Source organism: Molothrus ater, chromosome 7 (assembly GCF_012460135.2).
Source record: "Molothrus ater isolate BHLD 08-10-18 breed brown headed cowbird chromosome 7, BPBGC_Mater_1.1, whole genome shotgun sequence".
NCBI classification, from domain to species: Eukaryota; Metazoa; Chordata; class Aves; order Passeriformes; family Icteridae; genus Molothrus; species Molothrus ater.
Window position 1 is genome coordinate 22,975,360 of NC_050484.2, and position 14,683 is coordinate 22,990,042.

The 14,683-nt window shown below is 62.7% G+C and overlaps 1 protein-coding gene across 1 annotated transcript in view; it reads left to right on the forward strand.

Annotated features, from left to right (window-relative positions):
• The first annotated feature begins 1,978 nt into the window (after positions 1-1,978).
• The window catches only part of TNS1 (tensin 1), a 69,034-nt gene continuing 56,329 nt past the window's right edge, over positions 1,979-14,683 (forward strand). The window contains exons 1-3 of the mRNA XM_054515358.1: positions 1,979-2,058; positions 8,596-8,710; positions 9,846-9,883. Coding sequence (XP_054371333.1) covers positions 8,635-8,710; positions 9,846-9,883 — 114 coding nt within the window. The 5' untranslated portion in view covers positions 1,979-2,058; positions 8,596-8,634. The remainder of the gene's footprint in view (positions 2,059-8,595; positions 8,711-9,845; positions 9,884-14,683) is intronic.

Below are 14,683 nucleotides of genomic sequence, written 5' to 3' on the forward strand. Positions count from 1 at the left end.
GCCTGGGCCTCCCAGCACCCTCCTGGCTCTGGGGTGGGTGTTGGCCTGTAGGTGCAGCTGGGGAGCAGAGGGGAGCCACTGTCAGTACTTGGGGTGACCCCAGCCTCCTCATCACCCCATTGCCCCATGCCAGCCTGCAGTGTGTGCCACTGTGGGCAGGGGGCACAGCACCCCATATTGGATAGGGGTTGGGCAGGGTGTTGGGTGGCAGTGGAGCAGCAGCATCACCGCATGTGTGTGTGCATGCGTGTGCAGGTGTGCATGTGACTGCATGTGTGTGCAGGCTGTGTGAGCACAGCTATGTGGCTGCGTGTGTGGGTGCAAGCTGTACACGTGTGGCTGGCGTGGGTGTGAGGCTGAGAGGGCACAGTGTGTGCCCTTCATTGCACCACCCACGTGCCTTGTGCCAGGCACTGCGAGGGCAGGACCCCAACACCTGCAGGGGAAACGTGCCCCTGCCCGTCGCGCCACTGCGGCAGCCTGGCAGCAGGGTCCCCTCTCCCTGCCCCAGCCAAGGGCCAGGGTGAGGGTGCCAGGGGCTGGGGGGGCAGAGAAGACTCTCACCCATCCTTGGCGTGGGTGCAATTCAATTAACGAGGCCTGGCCCCGGTTCAGCACAGCCAATAAAGCTAATGGCCCCGCACAGGCCTGGCGCTGCCCGCTGGGGTGGGGGGGCAGGGGGGGAGCCGGGGGCCATCTGCTAATTAAATGGGGGTGGGGGACCGTGGAGCCAGCAGTGATGTCACCTCCCTGAGGCTCACCGGCCCCCTCTGCCCTCCAGCCCTCTACCACTGCCAGGGTGCCAGACAGAGCTGTGGGGGACAGCTGTGAAGTGTGAGGGACCACCCAAACTTCCTGCACCCCCACCCTGCTGCTGCTGCTTGCTGGGAGGCTTCCCAAGGCAAATGCAATTAGTGCCCATGCCTGGCATGGCCGCTGCCCACGCTTGGCACCAGCAGCTGCCCCGTGGGGATGGGTCCTTGCCCGGCACCAGCATGGCGTCATGGCAGCATCCAGGGGTGCTGCTGCCTGCTGCTCTTGGCACCACCTCGATGGGTGCATGGAGGTGTGTGGTGCCCAGGGGGCTGCACCCTGTTGCTCTGTTCCCCTGCCCTGTGCAAGGCCCATGGTGAGGCAGAGGTGCCCAGGTTTGAGCTGTCCTGCAGGGAGAGGTTCCCCACGGTAATTCTGTGCCCACAGCATGGCACGTCAGCCAGGCAGGCTTTGGGGAGACCCCAATGCAAGGGCACCGTGTGGGGAGTCCCTGATTGTGTCCTCAGGCTCCTGAGGAGAGGCTCGGTGGGATACAAGGAGGACTGGCAGAGGAGAGGGAAGTCCCCCCCGCCCGTGTGTAGGCACTGCCACTTAGGGCTGAGGGTGGGCAGGCGGTACTGTAAGGAAACTGAGGCAGGGTCGGGGAGAGGGTCGTGGATTGAGCTGCGATCGAACCCACCGTGTGCGACCTCCTGCACCCCCAAAACTGACGGCGCTGGAGTGGGGGACCCTGTTAAGGTCTGACATCCACCCCAGGGATGCCGTGCCCGGAGGGCAGGCGGGTGAACGCCGGAGGTGCAAAGCCCCGAGCCGCGTGTGCGGGAGGAGGAGAAGGAGGAGGAGGAGGAGGAGAAGGAGGAGGGGGAGGAGGGGGAGCGTGTCGAAGCTGGCTCCCACCCAAGCACTGCAGGACAGGGGCGGGCACGGTGCTCCCTGCCTGGCTGCCAGCGCGCAGGCGACGCTGGGGAACCGGCGGGGGGGACAGGGCCCGGTGGGACCGCAGCCCCCCAGCACATCACTGTCGCACGGCCCCGTGCCCAGGGCTGGGCACTTCGGGGGCACTGCCCGGCCGCCGGAGCTTGTTGCGGCCGACGCACGGCTGGGTTCGGCCGCTGGTCCGAGCGTGCACTGGACAGGGGTCGGCCCCTGCACCCTCCCCCCGCCGGGTGAGCCCCTGGCAGGGGCACCATGACCCGGCTGAGCTGGTGCTTTGCCACCTTGGTTGGCTGGGGGAAGTCCTTGGTGTCCTGTCTCCTGCCCCTCCGCGCCCGCCGCCGCCGGGAGGTAAGCGGGCATCGCCGGGCACGGCGTTAGGGTTAGGGGCTGCGCGGGACAGGGGGCTGGGGGGCTCCGGGGTGCGGGGAGTGGGGTATGGGCTGCCGCTGGCCCTGCGTGCTCCGGGCAGCTGGGGGTTAAACCCTGCATATGCATGCCCGGGTGCAGGGCATGTCCTTTGTCCCTCCTTTTGCCCCCCCCCCCCCCCCCCCCAGCGTCTCACTGTGACCCTCTCTTCCCACACCCGAGGAGCCCTGCAGTGCCTGCCTGGAGAGGATCTGCTGTACAGCCTTTCATTCTAAGGGATCTGCTGGGATCCTGTGTCCTTATAGAACCAGAGAGACCGTAGAGGCAGGGGGTGTCCCTGTGTCCTTATAGAACCCACAAAGGGAACGCTGTGCCCTGCATGAGGGGAGCCCAGTGCCCATAAAACACCCCTAAGTGAAATACCTGTGCCCATAAAGTGGTCAGTGTGGGGGATCCCTGTACCTGTAAACACCTGGCACTGGGAAGCACCATGCCCATAAAGTACCCAGTCAGTGTGGGCTCCCTGTGCCCAGTGTGTGAGACCCCTGTGGGGTCACTTGTGTAGGGCACCTCTGGGCCCCTCAGCACCTGGCATGTGTGGGCTCCATGTGCCGAAGGATTGCCCCACAGGGCATCCCCGTGCCCATGCAGCACCTGCTGTGGGGACTCATTCTGCTCTGCCACCCAGGCTGCGCAAGCTGAGGCGGGGAGGGGGGGAAGCTCTTGGAGGGTGCTGGACTCCCACTGCGCCACCCTCACTTCGTTCTCAGTCTTTGGGAAGCTGCCCCGTGCCTGGCAGGATGGCATGGGACACTTCAGCTGCACCATGCCAGAAAAGCAGGTGCCAAAGCCCCTGTCGGGCAGCGCCTGAGGGAGTCACTGCAGGCTGGTGACAGTCCAGTATATGCCAGGACAGGGACACAGCCTGGAGGAAGGAGAGGCCTCTGACTGCTTGGGGACCCCAGAGCGCGCCGGGGACGCAGGACCATGAACTGATGGGAGTACTGGGGGGTGGTCAGGGCTGTGGGTGGGTGGGTGGCTTTGGTGAGATGTGGGTTGGTGGTTGTGCAGTCCTGTGTCCACCACTTTGTCCCTGTGTTTCGGATGTGGGTGTGAGGACATGGACTCGTGGGGGGCTGTAGCACACGTGTACCTGTGCGTGTGTGTTCATGGGCATGCAGGTGGGGCTGAGGTGAGAGTGAACTGCAGCTCACACGGGTGTGGGTGCACAGGAGGTCTCGATGGAGCTGCCATGGGGTGTGTATCCCCTAACACATTTGTGTATGCTGGGGGCAGCAGCAGCAGGGCTCTCTGTTGGTGTGAGCTGTTACAGAGGGGTGTCTTGGACCTTTCTGTGCTGACAGGTACCCACGCACGTGGGACCCACCCACCATGTGTGACATGGGCTATGTGTGTGGTGTACATGAGCACGTACACGGGGGGACATGTGTGATGTGTGCATGTGAGAGTACACATCACACATGAGCAGTGTGCAGACACTCTGCTGGAAGTGGGTGTGGGGGCCTTGGGGATGTGGTGACCCCAGGACACAAAGGAGACCTGCCAAGGCTGGCCCTGCACTGGGAGTACATGCCTATACCAGTAGAACCCGTGCAGGAGTCCCTGTGCTAAGTGACCCCATATGTGTCTACCTGCGGAGAAAATGAGCCTAAAATGATGGTGATGGTCTGTGTCCCTGCGGTCACCCTGTCCCTGTCGCATGACCCTTGTCCCTGCCCTTCTGAGGAGCCTGGGATTGTCACGCCAGTGAATGGGAGGAGGTGATTTATGGGGGGGTGTGGACACTTCTCTCCACCGGGGCTTTCATTTGTGAGCAGTAACGAGGTTGATTAATACGGGCTGTAATGATGGGGAGGGGTGTGTGAGAGGGGTGGGCAGGCGTGGCTCTTTGCTTGTTTGGTGCTGTGAGCAGGATCAGTCTCCCCAGCCTGGATCTGGTTGGCATGGAGAGGTGGGAAGTGTTGTCCTCTGTCCCAGCTGGCACATCCCCACACGGGTATCCACTACCCTGGGCCGGGTGAGCACAGCATAGTGGTGGGGTGGAGGGCAATGGGACAGGGATATTTTGGGGAGGGGATGCTGCACTTTGCGAGGAGCCAGATGCAACCCCAGTCTCTGGGAAGGGCAGCCTACCCCCATCCCACCCTGCCCTTCCTTTCTGGCCTGGCGATTTTATGCAGAGTATGGATGGGAAACCGAGGCATGGGGAGGGGGGCATTACAGTGCCCACGTCCTCTCCATGCCCGGGTTTCCATGCCAGCCATGGCTCGTCCTGTCGGTGTGTCCTTCCCCCTGGCACGTCCCGCACCCTGACTCACACCCTCATGGTCACGGCCAGCTGAGCACAAGTTTCCAGGCTGGAGCCGGAGTCAGCACTGGCGGAGAGAGGGGGAACCGTGTGTCGCACGGCCAAGCCCCCCAGGAGTGGCTGGAGCACCCCCCTGCCAAATCCATTCCCGTCAGGGCCGCAGGCTGCCAAGCCGCTCTCCGTCCCGCCTGGAGGTTGTCCCCCCTCGCTGAGGCCCCCCAGCTCCGCGCATGGATGTCCGCTGATCCCTCCCCGTCTCCCATCCCGGGACCACCCAGGGGACTCGGCTGGGGATGGGGGGGGTGCATCCCGCCGCAGGACCCGCCAGAGGCCGGAGGAGGGATGAGGGTGACGTGGGTGGCGGGTGTCCCCCGGTCAGCGGAGGAAATGGATCCCAAATGTGTGTGAGTGGGGAAGAGGGGGCCTGGGACACGCACAGCCCCACTCCGGGCCCCCGCAGCCCCTCTGCTGGCGGTGGGGGGGTGTCCCAGACGCCTCCGGCCCGACTCGATTGGGGCGCTGCGGGGTCGGGGGGGCTTCGCCGCTCCCCCCCTCCCCCGGCCGGAGGGGCGGCGAGGGGCCGGGGTGGGGCGGGCGGGCGGAGCGAGGGGCCGGGGGCTCGGCCGGCCGGGGACGCGCCGCGGGCAGCATGACCGGGCTGTGCCTCTCCTGCCTGCTCTGGGTACGAGCCGCACCGGGGGGAGCAGCACGGCAGCGCCGCGGGGTCGCGGAGCGGGGCTGCTCCCGGGAGCGGGCGGTGGATGGGACTGGATGCGAGGGCAGCGGGACGGAGCGGGGGCGTTTGCACCGGGACGGGCGGACTGGGAGCAGGGAGAACTGGCGGGGCTGGACCGGCACCAGGACCGGCTCTGGGGGAACCGGGACGGAGCGGAGACCGCTAGGGACGGTCGGACATCGGGGTGGGGCTGGGGGGACCGGAGCGGGGCCGGGAGGAGCCCGGGGACTGTGGGGAGAGGAGCGGGACGCAGCCCGAGAGAGAAGTGGCGGTGGGCAGTGGGCTGGGGGGTACACGAAGAGAGGGGACCGGGCTGGGATGCGGGACATACTGGGCTGTAGAAGGATCTGTGTGTGGAAGGACTGTGGACTTGGGGAGGGTGGGAGGCTGATCCCCCACGATGCCCAGCCTGCGTCACTGGCCGGGGGCTCCACCATTCCCTGGGGCAGGGGATCTGCTACTTCATCTGCCCTTCCGAGGGAAGGGCAACTCGGAAAACTGGGGGGGATCCGGTTAGTTATGGGGGACTCTGCATTCTCCCCAGTCACCAAGCTGGGTCCCGGGGCCCAGCGGGTTGCAAAACTCTGGGTGGACCTGAGCCTACAAGGCTGCACTCAGGTGCCCTCCACCCACCGTGGCTTTGCAGCCTCAGGGGAACTGGGTGTCACAGGTTCCCCCCCGCTGCCACTGCACTCTCTGCAGTGCTGGGCAATGAACCCAGGTCTCCTAGCTCTTGATTAATTTGGCATCTTTGTCTGGTGCCTCTTCCAGCCCAGGACACCTGGGTCCCCTTCCAGCCTCCTTTGGTCTGCATGTTGGCGGGCCCCATGGCCAGGGATGCCTTTGCACCCCTGCTCGTGCACCATGTGGGTGCTGGTCCCTGGAGGTGGGTACCCATGGGTGGATATCCAGGAGATGTGCCCAAGAAGCCCTCCAGCCCATGCCCCTGCATCCCCCCAACAGTTTCCAGCCTTGGGGGCAGGGAGGCTAATTGGGATGCTGCCAGTATGGAGCTGAGACTGGATTGTTTTGTGGGATGGGCTGGTTCCCTGGCTGGCAGAGTGGCACTGGGTGGGCAGAGTGCCCCTCCAGCAGCAGGGTCCTGGGGGCGCATAAAGCTGGGTGCTGCGTTGGTCCCCCTCTGGCATAGTGATGGTGTTGGCAATGAGACAAACAGAAGAGACTCTGGGGGTGTGGGAATCAAAGGGCCAGCTCTTTCACTAGTGAGGATAATTGCTGTTAATGAAGCCATGGAGGCCAGGGCAGAGCGGGGGGTATGTGCATGGGAGATGTGTCGGCATCCCTGTGCATCCCAGTGGGTCCCTGGGAGCGGGGGGCAAGGCCTCTTCCCGGGGCGCCCTGCAGCAATGATGCTGCTTTGCATATGCAAAGGAGCTCATGGCATCATTAGGTCTCACTGTCACCCAGCAACTGCGGCGTGGGAGCCCCTGTCCTGGGGGAGCTTTTCCCACGGCTGCCGGGTGGGCGATGCCGCGTCTGAGCACACACTCGTGTGTGTGTGTGTACACACCCAGCAGGGTGGCACCAGCTCAGGGGGCTGCCAAGGCACCACCTGTGAGCGGCCCTGTGGGAGCAGGTGCCCAGGGAAGAGGGGTTTTCAGGCACATGAACAAACCCGTGTGAGTGTGGGCACAGTGGCACGTGGGCCTGTGTATGGGAGCAATGAGCCCGTGCCACTGCTCTGCTGTGGCTGCTGGGGACATGTGTGCCTGCAGGTGTGCATGTGCACGCAGTGCCATGACAATGCACTGCATGTTACATGTGCAGCACCCTCACAGCCCCAGGGGTGTTTGCACACACACACACGGGCGTGCAGTGCACGTGCATGGCCCATCTCCTGTCTCTCTCTGCACTGGGGAAACTGAGGCAGAGAATTTTGTGGGGAGGTACCTGGCCCCCTGACACTTTGGCACCATCCCTTTTGGCTCTGGTGCAGTGGGCTGGAGGAGAGCGGGGCGCCAAGGCAAGGGGGGGCCGCCGGGCCTCTGCTTAATCTCATTAGTCTTGGCATGAAAAGGCGGATTTACAGGGGCTCACGTCTTCATCTGGCAGCGGGTGGGTGGGCAGGGCTGGCCTGCTGCCAAGGGTTGCCCCCCTCCAAAAACAGTCAAATGGGAGTTTGGGAGGATCACTGGCTGCCTGCAGCTGTGCCAAGACCCCTCCCTGTCCTCAACCCCCATGCATGAACACACACAGTTCATGCTTGCACAGTTTGGATCCATCCTGCACTCAGTCACACTCGTGGCATCAGCTTCCTCTTGCTGTGGGTTGTGCCAGACAGGGTGGGCAGGGCTGCTCATGCTCAGGGGCCTCTGTGCCCCCTTTACACCCCTCCAATACATACCTCAGCACATGCTGCCTGGCATGCACCCCAAAACACAGCATGACAGTGAGACACCCCCAGCATGGGCACCTTACTGGCAGCACTTGCACGTACTCGGGTGTGCACATAGGTTTTTGTGCACATATTTGTGTACCCACACACATGCAAATACACGCATTTATTATCTACACGTTTATCTATGCCCATTCACACATGCACATGAGTTTGCACGCACACATGTGCATTCAAGCGTTTTCACCCCCTGTGTGTGCAGACATACACAGCTGTGCCCACACACATGTGCTCACAGAGACACTTGTGCAAGGGCACGTATTCACAGGGACACACAGAGATGTACCAGCATGCAGGGAGGCACGAGTGTGCACACATCTGGGCACGCACACATATGTGCTCATACATGTGCATGCACACAGCTGTGCACACCTCTGTATGTTCACACACACAGCACAAACAGCGTGGACACACACATGTGCACACATACACATCTGTGCACACAATCTGTGCGTGCACACACACATATATGTGCACATGCACAAGCGTATGAACACACAAGTGTGTGCATGCGTGCACACACACACTACACAGAGGCCCGCACCGCCAGGGGGCGGCAGAGACTATTTAAAGGAGTGGAGGCAGTGCCCCACCCCCCCTTCCCCTGTACCCCCTATCCCCACTCCATACCCCCCATTCTTTCCCCTGTACCCCCTATCCCCACTCCATACCCCCCATCCCTTCCCCTGTACCCCCTATCCCCACTCCATCCCCCCCATCCCTTCCCCTGTACCCCCTATCCCTACTCCATACCCCCCCCATCCCTTGCCCTGTACCCCCTATACCCCTCCATCCCCCCCATCCCTTCCCCTGTACCCCCTATTCCCACTCCATACCCCCCATTCTTTCCCCTGTACCCCCTATCCTGTAGCCCATACCCTGTACCACTGCTGCAGAGGACATGGACACAGGTGAAGGGGTGTGGGGGACACGGGTGGAGGATGAACTGCCGGCCAGGGGAGACAGGCAGGTCAGAGTTGAGTGTCTGGGTCTTGGTGCCACCTTGTTCCTGCTGACGAAGCCCCGTGTTTCCCCCAGCCCCAGGACCTGGAGGCCCCTCCAGCACACTCCTTCAAGATGACCAGCTTCAAGAAGGTGAAGGCCTGCGGGATCTGCCGGCAGGCCATCACGCGCCAGGGCAGCACCTGCAGAGGTGAGCTGGGGCTGTGGGAGCGCGGGTGCACGGGGACGTGCTGGGGAGGTCAGGACATTGGGGATGTGTGTGTATGTCTGCATGCACAAGGGTCTGAATGTGGGAACCTGTGCCAGTCTGTGCACACACGTGTGCCTGTGTGTTAGAGGGAGAGCTGTGGCTGTGAGAGAGTGTGTGCAGTGGGTGGGGAGGTGGCTGGGAGGCCAGGGTGGCCCATGGAGACACTGAGGTGTCGCATGTGTACATGGCTGTGTCAGCTTCGTGCACGTGCAGTGAGTGTGCAGCGGCCGCCACGTATGTGTGCACGGGTGGGGGTCTGTGCACACACGTGGGTGTCACCCCTGAGCTGTGCTCGCTGCCTGTGGCACCCAGTGGGTCGCAGGTGGGGCCGCCAGCCCTCGCACGTGTGCGGTGTTGCTGAGCCCCGTGCGAGGGGCAGACAGAGGAAACGGGAACAATGAGGCTTCCTGTGCTGCAGGAAACAGGCCCAAGGGGAACAGGGACTGGGGTGCGGCCGTGGCCGTGCTGCGTGGGGACCCTTGTGTCCCCTGGGGATGGGACATGTGTCTTTGCAGGGCTATTCAGGCAGCATAGTGGTGCCCTGTATAAGTGTGTGTCCCCAGCAGTGGCAAACAAGCCTGCACTGCCCATGAGCAGGTGCCCTCCACAGGGCACGGGTGAAAATGTGCAGCAGCAGTGCATGGGATGGAGGGAGGGAGCACAAGCAATGGCAGCACCCCTGTGGTGCTCTTAGTCATGCCAGTGTCCATGAGACCCCATGAGACCTTTGTGTGCATGGTCTGCCTCCATGCTGTTCACCCTGGGCATGGGGGCTTGCACTCCCACACACTCACTGGCACGTTGGCACCGTGTGTGCCCCGGAGCCACATTTTGTGTGCCTGCCTCTGTGCTGTGCTGGTGCCACCTGGAATGTGTGTGCACCAGTGTGAGGTGTGGGCGTCCCTGCACGCATGTGCACGTCCTGGCAGTGCCCAGTGCCAAGGTGCTCTGCAGTGCCCTGCAGTGTTGGGTGCCCCTCCTTCCTGCCCTGCATGTGGGGTGCCTGCAGGCTGCCCCCTGGTACTGCTCCCCCTCCTGCCTCCAATAACCCTCTCTCCCTCTCTCTCTCCCGCAGGCTGCAAGCTCTCCTGCCACACCAAGTGCCAAGCCAAGGTAAGGCAATGTCCTGAGGTGTCCCCAGCCCTGCCTGCGGGTGCTGGGGATTCAGAGGAAGGATGCCATGGTCCATGCCAGCTGACCCCCACTGGATGGGCACCCAAATGGGCTGGTGGCTCTGGGCTGGTCATGGTGGCACTGTGTCACCACTGGGTGAGGCTGACAGTGCCATCCTGCTGCCTGGTCACTGACAGCATGTGCCTGTCTGTGTACAAGGCTGGGATTTGGGGCGCAGCCCTTGTCAGAGCAGACCAGCAGGTATCTGTGCCCCAGTGCCTGGAGCGGGGTGCCCTTTGCCAGGGTGAGTGCTGCTGCACGTGGGTGCCATGCGCCGTGGCTGAGCCCTGCCAGCTGCGTGCACACAGGCTGAGCAGCTCTGCCGATGCCCAGCCAGGGGCGGATCTTGCTGGCAGGAGACAGAGGATGCCCAGTGGTGTCTGTCTATCCAGTTGCTGCACCAGCAGAGGGGGACCCTACTGCAACCCAGGTTCTCCGAGGAGCTGGAGGTGGGCACGGTGCCCATTACTGTGCTGCCGGGGCAGGGGAGGCTTCGTGTTCTTAATCCCTGGGACGGCGTGTATGCCAGCTATCTCTGGGGCTGGCATCCTGGGCGGGAAGAGCCTGGCATGCCCCAGGCAGACAGCGTAGGCTGGGACATGCCTGTTCCCGTGCCCATTGCCTGTGCCCAGCTGGGCAGGGAGGGAGAAGGAAGGGGGGGTGCTGTGCCAGGGCCCGGGCACATGTTGGGCTTTGCAGGGTGCCATGGTACGGGTGGTGGTGCAGGGCAGGCGCTGGCAGCAGCCCTGGCACCGAGCCCTGGCTGGGCTCTTGGGGGGAAATGGGGACTGTGGGGTACCCTGGACCTTGAGTAGGCTGGGCAAAGGTGACTGGGAGGTTTTTTAGTGGAGCTGTGCCAGCCCCAGGACCCTGTGTCACCCCAGGCAGCCTATGCCGGGAAGGCTGAGGCCGGGGAAGGTGGCCTTGCCGGGGTGCTGTGGGGAGAGCTGGGAGGGGCATGCAGTGGGGGATGCCTGTGGTACGGTGGCAGGGAGCATCTGCCAGTGGTTTCCAGGCAGGAGGGAGTGTCAGGAAGTGTGTGTGTCTGGGTGTGAGCCCGGTGGGGATTCTCTGATGTCTGATAGGGGGCTGTACACCAAGAAGGGGGGTCATACCAGGCTCCCACATCTGGCTGGGCTGTGCGCATGGGCAGCCCGGGGCCCGCTCTCTCGGCCGGCTGCATTTCATTAGCCTCCATCACCCTTCCCACGCTCGCTGGAAGCTGGAGCCCCTCGGTGGGGCCAGCTAGCCGAGGGGTTTGCTGCTGGGGGGAGCGTGCATGGGGCCAGGGCCAGGGGCCTTCTGCAGAGCTCCTTTGGGCCAGCGCCCAGGGAGGGGCTCCTCCGGTCGGGCAGATGGCCAGCTGACTCACACGCCAGCCTGTTATTGTAGGGTCTCTGAGGAGGGTGCACGTGGGGAGGGGGCTTGGCATGGAGCAAAAATGGCCTCTTGTTTACCTGAAGTCCCTCATGTTTAACCCCTGCACCTCCAGGATACTTTGGAGAGGGAAGACGAACGCACCCCCAAAGTGCTGGCAGCTGCACCCTCCAGTGCTTCCTCTTCCTGCCCTGGATATGCTGCCAAAGTCTTGGTGTCCCCTGGCTCTGGTGTCTCCTGGCCCTGGAGTCTGCCCCACCATGCTACTGGCAGTGTCTGCTCTTTGGTCCCCATATTTACCTCCCTGGCACTCGCTCCAGCTCTTTGTTCTGCCCCCTAGCACGGCCAGCTCCCAGCCAGCTGCATCCTGGGGGGAAAGCCCCTACTTACAAACCTCAAATGGACCGGGTGTAGGGGAGGGGGGACAGATGGGGGTGTGGGTGGCGTGTAAAAGAGTTGCACTCCTGGTAATCAGTGTGGGGTGCCAGGGGGTACCATGGGTGTGATGGGGATAAGGGGAGGGGGGCACTGGAGTGTATGTGGGGATGCCTGGGAGCTTTTGGGGTGCTAGTGAGTGCCCCCTCCATGAGAAGGCAGTGAGCAGGCAGAGCTGTAGCAGGGAGGGCAGGACCTGTGCCCTGTCAGTGACCTGCATCCCTCAAGTTTCCATCCTGCCTGAAAGACAGTGGGGCAACAGTGGTGGAACCCACTGCCCTGTGCTGGCAGTGATGCTGGTGGGATGCCTGGTGCCCGTGGGTGGCTGTGGAGGGGCCAGGGCAGCTGCACACTCATCAGCTGGGAAGCACAACACTGTTCCCATGCCCATGTAAGGCCCTTCTTGTGCCCTGTGCCTCTGCTCAGGGATTTTTCCTTGCTTAGCAAACCTCCCTCCCTCTCTCGGAGAGGGACGGTTGGATGGATGGACACTGGTATGTATGTGACACACACAGCCTGCCCCTCCCTCCCTCCCTGCACCAAAACTGCCTGCCCAAAGCTGTGGGGGAGTATCTTCCCTTGAAAAGCGGGGAAACTGAGTCACCCAGCCCTGTGTGGGGGCAGCAGGAGGCAGGGAACGTGGTGTGGGGTGCAGTACTTCTGTGCCTGCGTTCAGGCATGGGTGAGCCTGTGTTGTGGGTGGCATGTGCTGGCAGTGGCACAGCCAGGATCGGTGGTGACACTGCTCTCTGTCCGAGGATGCTCTGAGCAGTGGGGCCCAGCAGGCATGTCCCAAATCAATGGATATCCTAGGAGTGTCTCCGTCCCCCGGGATGCCTTCACTCTGAATGTGGCCAGATTTTGCTATGATGCTGGTTGGAGAGGCTGGGAAAAGATGGGGGACTGTGCTGCTTCCCGTAGAGGGAGCTGGCCCCATGACGGATGGTTTGGCTGGGGGACAGGGAGCGCTGTGGCGTTTGGCTGCCGGATCGGCTAGAGATTGCTGGTGCTTGGTTCTGGGAAATGGCGCCTGTGCCAGCCCCTGGGCCTGGCAAGGCTCCAGCCTGCCCTGCTCGCCCCTGCCACACAGAGGCCCAGCAGTGCTGGGGGAGTGGGGGTGCGGGACTGTGCCAAGAGGGGAAACTGAGGCACATCACATAGTACGGGGCCAAGGGGTCTAGGGGTTGTCCCCCTTGTGTCTCTTCCTAGGGAGCTGAAAGTGTGAATTGGAGCCATGCCACACACACGTGTGTGTGTGCCTGTGTATGCGAGCATGTGTGTGTGTGACTGTGTGTGCTCACAGATGCATGCACGAGTGCATGAGCTGCAGGAGATGCACGTATGTGCAAGAACATCCATCTGTGTGCGGGAGCACGCTCACACACAGGCAGGTGGTCACATGCATGTGCTCCCAGTTCACTGCCATCCATCCCCGCTGGCCTCATGCCAGGCCTGGGTTGTTTGTCAAGTGCCCCCTGTGATGGGGCTCCAGGTGGGGGCAGGTTTGTCCATCATTAAACCGGGGGCTGGAGCAGGGCCAGGGCCGGGCAGCGAGGCATGTCCTGGCCAGAGCAATCGCTCCCAGTGCCCGCGGCAGTGACGGGCCCTTGGATGGCTGCAGGACCCATGGCAGAGGGTGGTGGTGGGGGTGAGGGGATGTGCCACCCCTCAGCTGGTGCTGGGAACACCCCCTGCTTGTTAAGCTAGTCAGAACTAGGAAGGGAAACTGAGGCAAGGCGTGGTTGGACACTTCCAGGAAGGCTTGAGCCCTGGTGATTGCCACCTTCCAGCCGTGCCATGGCCAGGGGCCCAGGGAGTGTTGTGGGGTATGGCCAGGCCATGTATTGCAGGTTCCTGGGGGCTGCAAGGAGGGGAGATCCATGTCCCAGCTGCGTAAGACTCTTGTAAAGGGATTTGTGGCTGTGCGGTCCCTGCTCCCTGCCCCAGCCACTCTGCTTCCTCCCCGTGCTCTCAGAGGGGATGACGTACTGGTCACAGGGGAACTGCCCGTCAGGTCCCTGTCCCTGATGGCCCCCTTCAAAGCCACCCCCCCAGTGCTTTGGCACAGGTAATTAGCAACACCCCTGGTCTCCACAACAGAGGGGGCGGGGCGGAGGAGGGAAGGAATGGAGCAGGAATATGTCCTTGACCCTGGTGTGGGCCCAGCTGGGGTGGAGGGATGGGGAGCTGTGGGGCTCAGCCCTGCCCCGGTGCTGTGCCAGGTCCTATTTGTGCAGCAGGTCCTGGAGGGGGTTTTGTTTTGTTTTTTTCCCTTCCCTCTTTCCTTTTTCCCCTTCTTTACGTCACTGCCCAAATATTCGGCCTCTCAGCTCTGGTGGGGGGCCGGCTCGGCTGCTGGGAGGACTTGGGGCCCTTCCCTGCACCCTCGAGGTGCTGCACAGAGAGGATGGGCAGGGGAGAGGGCATGCTGAAACTGCTCATGCTCACTGCACTGGTGAGCACTGGCCAGGACTGGCCTGGGAGGTGTCAGATGAGGCAGTGGGTACCGCCAGCCTCCCTCCTTGGCAGCTCCTAGGGCTGCATCCATCTTCCCAGAGCCTGTCATGGTGGGAAGCAGGGTCCAGGCCTGCCTTATTTCCCACTGGTTGTCTCCCTTGCCAGACCAGTTTGCATCCCCCATGGTCACTCCTCCTGATACCTGCCCTGGGAAGGGTGCTGGGTCCCTGGGAACTCCCAGGACCCTCCAAGAGGTGTCAGTGATCCCAAAACAGCTGAAAAGTCTGGCTCAAGAGGGGTTCTACAGACCCTGCACTGGGGCTTACCTCCTGTGTTCTGTAATCTCTGGAGATGAACCACACCTGGGTGCCTGGTCCCCGATCTCCTTTCTTCCACTGACATGTGGGGTAATGATGCTCAAGGGTGTTTGTTTTGGGTCACAGAGGGGCTGTTTCATGTGAGGGGTGGTTT